This window comes from Oryzias melastigma, linkage group LG1, assembly GCF_002922805.2.
Source record: "Oryzias melastigma strain HK-1 linkage group LG1, ASM292280v2, whole genome shotgun sequence".
NCBI lineage: Eukaryota > Metazoa > Chordata > Actinopteri > Beloniformes > Adrianichthyidae > Oryzias > Oryzias melastigma.
This window is the reverse complement of record NC_050512.1, coordinates 17174306-17181387: the sequence shown is the minus strand read 5'-3', so window position 1 is coordinate 17181387 and position 7082 is coordinate 17174306. Positions and strand designations below refer to the sequence as shown.

Here is a 7082-nt window from a genome sequence, read left to right as displayed (position 1 = left end):
AGGATGCCAGGCATTGCTGGAGAGCCTGGTGTGCATGAACCCCCCCCCACACACACACGCTTGGATTCCTCCGACTGTCAGACTAGGATGTGCTGCCAGTGGTCATGACCCAGCTTTGGGTTGGGCCCTTTCACTTTCCAGGCTAAAAGCAGGAGGAGGGGTGTAGGGCTTATGTTAAGAATTTAAGTACAGTTACAGTAGAAATTAAATATATATATATTAAAAGTAGATTTATTGATTAGTTACTTAGCTAAATTAGTTTTTCATGTCAGTTTCACCAATATAAGTAAACATTTTTTACACATTTTTTACAAGGTTTCTTTAAAACCAACAAACACATTTATATATCTGGAAGAAAAGGACCAAAACATTTCTCAGAAAATGTTCAATGCTGAAGTAAAAAATCAAAAAGAGTGGAACACTGCTGACCTTTAATAACACAGCTTGATCCAGACTATTTTGTGCAGTGTGACCCCGCTGGGAAAGGTCAGAGGCTATTCCCGGTACGGCTCTTCTCAGCACTGTATGTGTGCGCCTGAACCCATCAACCAGTTGTGTAGCAGCACCGATTGCTCACATGTTGCGTCGGATGAACTGTTGACATTTCCCTATGATTCAGATCTGACTTCTGGTGTTTGTCTTCATGCTATCATCACGGGAATCTTCATCCTTTCAGCAAACACAGGCAAAAAAACATGCCAACTGTGACAGTGATTCATTATTGGAAATCCATTCATTGGGCAATAAAACTGGGAATAGTTTTGTTAATTATCATTTATTCCAACCTGTTTGTCTTTGCAGTCCCTCGGAACCACGACCAGAACACGGTCCTCGGCTCCGACTTTGACATCGAACTGGGCAACACGGCAGATGAAGTCAAGGATGATCCAGGTAAACACAACACACACAACGCTGAACAATGCAATCGCCAAAAGCCGAGCTTACACAATGAGAGATGAGCAGCGTGAGATATTGACTAAATTAACCCAGACAATTATCAAAAAAACAATAATGATTTTGTGCTTGGTTTACAGAAACTGAAAACGGCCTGCCCTGCTTTTTATTTTTTTAATTTTGTGATAATTTTCTCGTTATTACAAGATAATATACTATAGCATCCCTCTCTTCCCTTCCTGCACTGAGAAATCGAGATATTATCTGTTATAAGTCACTTTATTTTGTGGTTATCTACAAAAACAGTAGAAGAAAGCACTAAACAAGAGTTGTTTTTTAGTCTATTTTTTTTATTTATTAGTGGATCCATGCTCCTCAAACATCCTAATTCCGTCTCATGTACCGGCCCCTCTCCCTTCATTTCCCTAAAAAGGTTGAATAACAGAACCCCGGGCAAACGAGCATCTCTGCATGGTGCGTTCACTGAGCTCCGGACATCTGCAGCAAAACAAAGCAGTTTATCAGAGAAAGTGTTAAACACCAGAAGAACTGGTCCATTTATCGATTTAATTGTGTTTACAATTTTTTCTGAAAAACTACTTTCTTTTGCTGTCGATTGTATTAAAATGGAAAAAAAAGTATTGTGGCGGGCTGAGTGTGCTAATGTCCGGAGCTCGGTGAACGCACCACGTAGAGTCACTTGTCGGCCCAAGGTTCTATCATTCAACCTGTCGTTCGAAGTTTTAGAGAAAAATTGGGGGGGATTCATGGAGTTTGAGGAGTATAGATTCACTAATAAATTAAAAAATAGAGTAAAAACAACTTTTGTGCCGTGTTCTTCTACTGTTTTTGTTGTAAACCACAAAATATAGAGATTTAAAACATGGAAAGTCTCGGCCTCTCAATGCAGTAAAGGGAGATGAGGTTGCCACAGTATATTCTTTATTATCTCGTAAAATAGGTCTTATTTTTTTCTAAAAACCAATCTCAGAACCAGAATTATACATTACAGTAGAGTCCACAATGCATAAAAATAGCATTATAAACTCAGATAACTTTAGGTATTTGAGTGGATTGAGTTCATAAACTTCATTCCTTACTGCATTAAATCTTAAAACAACGCCTTGTTTTTTCCATCACAGAGACGATCATCTGTGCGTATAATGCCGGAGGCCCCAAAATAAAAGGGCAGGCTTAAGCCTTTGCTTCAGCGTGTGTGAGTGTGTGTGTGACCTCCATTTCTCTGAAATGTGTTGTCCTTTTCAGAGTCGGGGTATCTGAGCTGCTCCTTTGATGATGGTCTTTGTGGTTGGATCAGGGACAAAGATGGAGACCTTCACTGGGAGACGACGCCTGATCCAACAGGTAATTGAAAGACGAGGGTCAGCGCTTCCCGATCCTGCCCCTTCAATTAAAAAAGAAAAGAACAGAACTCTGAAAGCAGTAAATGGGTATTAGAATGTTTTAATCCTTTAATAGCATACACGCGCATACAAGCCGTCTAAGAGGACCGGCTTTGTTCTGCTTGCTTGCAGGTCAAAACGACTTGAACAAAGTCGTTTGTCTTCTTTGCAGATTAGTGGTTCGCTCTACAAAGCAATGCAAATCGGGAGCGGATAATGTGACCCATCTTTGAAACCTCGGGCCTCCTTAAGTTAAACTACAACTCTGTTTCGGGGGTAATCGGATGAGGAGAAGTCCTGGGTAATTACATAGAGAGAAGTCGGGTGTCTAAACAGTGAAATGACCAGCACATGGTTTCCTTTATTTACCTGCGTCTCTGATCATTTCTTCATTTAAGCTGTTCTGACAGGAGCTATAAGAGTGAAAGGTCTCTGTTTAGCCTTAGATCAGTTTCTCTGATGTAAAGTCGACTTTTACTTTTTTTAAGTGCTGTCTATTAAGTGCTGCCCAGAAATTTCCCTGAAGTCCGTGTTAAAAAAAAACCCAGTGTGCATCCATACTCACTAGATTTGGGAATATGGACCACAATGCATTCCATTGAACAATTTCTGTGGAAAAAAATTAGATTTAAGTGTATTTTTTAAATAAACAAACAATGTTGTCATAAGATTTTGTGAAATCGGTGGAGTTATATTTGCTGTTAAAAAAAAAAAGAAAATAATAAATAACGTAGTAATAATGTTGTCCGAATTGCTTTTAAAATTAAAGGCACTAGATAGTCCTGCACTAAATAGCTTTTTTATTTGTTAATTAGTAGGATGGGAATTTAGATAAGGCCCACTTTAAATGCAAAACTGCAATCAGGATTATTCATTTCATGGCAGATCTAAACATTTGAATCATCCAACAGTTTTTTTTTATGTTTATTGGATTACACGTGTGCTTTTAACCCCTTCATGCCTCACATTACTTATAATGAGATTAAAAATATATATTATTTTTATTCAAGGTGAAGCTGAATTAATTTTTAAACCTTTATTTAACTAGGAAATCCCATTGAAATTAAATGAGTCCTGAATTGGATACAATATTTTTTTGTAGACTACACTGAATTTCAAATACAAAGAAAGCCAAATAATAAATAAAAAAGTGATCTGGGCTTAAAAAACTAAATGGAAAATTAATATTCTTTACATTTTTTTTACATAAATAAATAATAATAATAATAATAAATAAAAAATATAAATAGTGACACTAGAACAGAGGTCTGCAACCTGAGGCTCCAGAGCCACGTGTGGCGCTTTTACTTAAACATAGTGGCTCACTAGTTGAGGACAAAGGAAATTATATTAATTTTTAAACTTACTAAATTAGCATTGATTTCATTTAGATTATCAAAGTTTATTAATTTATGGCTGAGGTGCACCTAGAAGTAAGACAAACCAGGTTTCTACATCACACGGCCTTGTTTTCTAGACATTTAGCTCAGAATGCAAAGATTTCAAGCAAAAGTCACCAAAGAAATTTGTGAAAAATCCTTGTTTGTCTTTCGTTTTAATAAATAAAAAAAATACATTTATTATAAAAGCAACAGATCAAAGCAGTATCATTTTCCAAAAGGGTAAAATAAGACTGTGTGGCTCCAACTTGGTTTTGATTAGTAAGAAACGGTCCAATTGGCTCTTTTACAGCTAAAGGTTGCAGACCACTTTACTAGAATACACTAGGCTTCATTTAATAAATTATATTTGAAAAATGAACTAAAATTGTAAAGGAAAGAATGAAGGAAATAAAAAAAGATGGAAGGATAGACACAGAAAATAAAGAGTTTGACAGCATGCTATTCTAATGTGCAGCGCTGACTTTCAAAGGAAATGCTAACACAGTCCAGTGTTGTATATGATGATGTTTGTGATCTCTGTGTTTAAAGGTGGACGTTACCTTACCATTCCTGAAGTGGGAAACAAGAGGACGGGACGAGGAGCCCGACTGGTTCTCCCACTCACCCCGCCCTGGAATGACGGCAATTTGTGCCTGTCATTCCGGCACAAGCTGGCGGGTCACCATGTGGGAATGCTTCAAGTGTTTGTGAAGAAAGGAAAGCAGTACAGTCCTGCAGTGTGGGGCCGAACAGGCGGAAACGGCTGGAGGCACACCCAAATCACACTGTGGGGTACAGGCCTGGAAAGTGTGAGTAGTGCTGTGAACATCCAGGAAGGCTCTCACATTTTATACTAAGTAGTCATAATTAAAAACAAGTAAATGAAATAAAATTAAACTTTTGCCATCTAACTATTCTTTGTTTTTATCAGGTGATCCTAAAGGGAGAGCGCGGGCGAGGCAGAAGCGGAGAGATGGCGGTTGATGACATCACCTTAAGGAAAGGCACTTGCACAGAGGAACACAACCTCAGGAGACTCTGATTTACCGAGAAGGGCAGCAAAAAAAAAAAAAATGTAAGAGGGACACTCAGCTTAAAGGAGAACTGACTCCGTTGTGACTCCCCCACCCTCTCTCTGCCCGGCCCTCACTTGCCCCTCCATCATCAGTCCGACTCTGAATGGTATCTGAGAGCTTGTTAATCAGCAGAAAACTCTCTTATTTGGCTGTATATGAAAAAAAAAGTATTGAATTGGTTCTCATGGACAGATCCTGACGGCACCATCTCCAAACTTTGTTCTGGTAAATATCTGGGAACCTGACCCCGAACAGCCCTACTGTAAAGAGGATCCACGTCATGTGTTTGGAGAACTGCTCTGCAAACCTTAAAGTTTTTTTTTACAAGTCTATTCTTTGAATTTACAGAATATAAACCCATCTCTTTTGTGCTGTGATGAGGCAAAAGTAGGTCATATGGTTACTCTAATGACAGGAGGTTTAACATTTGTGTAAAAACAGCTTTGGCAATGTTTCTTTTAATTTAAAAACGCATTTCAGAAAGTATCACTTTTCAAATGGCCTTTTTTTTCTTTTTTACATTTTAATGAAACATTTGACTACTCACTGAAATTGTATTCATTCATTTATTTGACAGATATTGCACGTTTAAAAGCATTGCTGCCAATGCAACAGTTAGCTCGAAAGCTAGTTTTCATCTGCTGTCCCTGGACTGATGGTAAAATTTTCTCCCTATAAAAACATACGATTAAAAACCAAATCTAACACATGCATGAAAAAAATAATAATCTTTCAACTCAAATAACCCAACACCGACATTTTCTTACCAAATGCGTCACTTTTTTCTGCATATAATCTAAGTAACAGTAGATGTGTCAGCATCAAAGGGACGACAAATGTAAAAGTTCAGCAAAACAAAATTGTTTCACAGATTTATCCGATTTTAACAACTTTTCTGACATCTCATCACATTTGAGTCTCTCTGACCATAAACATTAATGTAAAATGTCAAATCCCACTGTGGGAATGTAAAAATTAAGCGCTAAATCGTAATATAAATCAAATTGCACAATCATATTTTTACACCAAAATATTTCATTCAGATGTTTAAAATATGATTGAATTAAACATTATGTCTAAATGTTAATAAATCATAAACATCACATTTTAATTTTGAATAGACATAAAGGGTAAAAAAGAGTAAAAAAGGAAATGTTAAAGTTTTTTTTAATGTTCAATGTAGATGATTAATGCAGACTTCAATAATGCACTTCATCTTTAAACCTAAATAGAAATCTTCAGAAAATATGTCCAAACATACTTTAATGTAGAGGTAAGCTTGGTCAAACAAAGTGACCATTTTAAATCTAACTTTTATTTCTATCATAAGAGTTTATTCATCATAGAATGCATAGAATTCCCCTCCCGTTCTGCAGCAGGAGACCTGAAGTCAAAGAGATCATAAAAAAAAAGAAAAATATGCTTTTTATACATTGGATGTTTTTCATTTAATTTGGCTCTTTAGGCTTCTGTGCTTTAAAAAGCAAGATTACATTTTCATGTTACTGTGGTCAAAAGTCCTGAGGTGTGGGCGTGGTCTTACATGCCTCTTGGCTTTAGGCTTCTTTGACTGGGTGAGGTTCACTTAACATATTTTCCCTTTAACATCCGTATTCCGATATAACAATTAAATTGAACTTTTACGCTTAGATTAGATTTATATTGATATTTAACTTTACAAAATAAGTTTAGACTGTGTTATAAATTTATTATTTTGAATTTGACTTGACATTTGAGTCTAAAACTTGACCACTTTAATTTAAAGATGCATTGGTTTTCATCCTCTAGTGTGGATTGATATGATTCTGCATTTAAAGTTGCCTTTAACTTTTACATTCTTGCTTTAGGATTTACATTTTAATTTAGATGATGTGTTTAGAATTTACATTTTAATTTTCCATTTAAAGCTAACAAAAATATGAGTTTTCCACAGTAACTCATTTAAATGTGATGAGAATGTATTAAATGAGAGAAAAGTTGCCTAAATCTTTTAAAACCAGATTCTAATTTAAATTAGCTGAACTTTTACATTCAATGCTTTTATTTCTGTTCTTCTCTGGTTTGGTTTGTAGGAGGAATGAGGAGGCACATGGCTATATTTGGCTTGCTTTGCTTTCACACTGCACTTTTGAGAACAGAATCATCCAGAGGATGTCAGTGAAATAACACATGGTTGTTTAGGGGCAGTTTTGTCTATATAAAAACAAACCAAAAGTCCATTATTACAAAGTTCTCTGTGATAGTCCATGAATAATAAATATAAAAGAGACGACACCCCCTTGAAACTTTTTGCCTGCCTTTTGAGATGTTTTTCAACGTTCATGGTA

General features: G+C 36.3%; 1 protein-coding gene across 4 annotated transcripts in view; it reads left to right on the top strand.

The window, feature by feature from the left end:
* npnta (nephronectin a) overlaps positions 1–5464 on the top strand; it is a 57671-nt gene extending 52207 nt beyond the window's left edge. For all 4 annotated transcript variants that reach the window (XM_036212488.1, XM_036212486.1, XM_024289968.2 and 1 more), the window contains 4 exons: positions 802–891; positions 2161–2259; positions 4229–4488; positions 4611–5464. In XM_036212488.1, coding sequence (XP_036068381.1) covers positions 802–891; positions 2161–2259; positions 4229–4488; positions 4611–4721 — 560 coding nt within the window. In that variant the 3' untranslated portion in view covers positions 4722–5464. The remainder of the gene's footprint in view (positions 1–801; positions 892–2160; positions 2260–4228; positions 4489–4610) is intronic.
* Positions 5465–7082: the final 1618 nt, after the last annotated feature.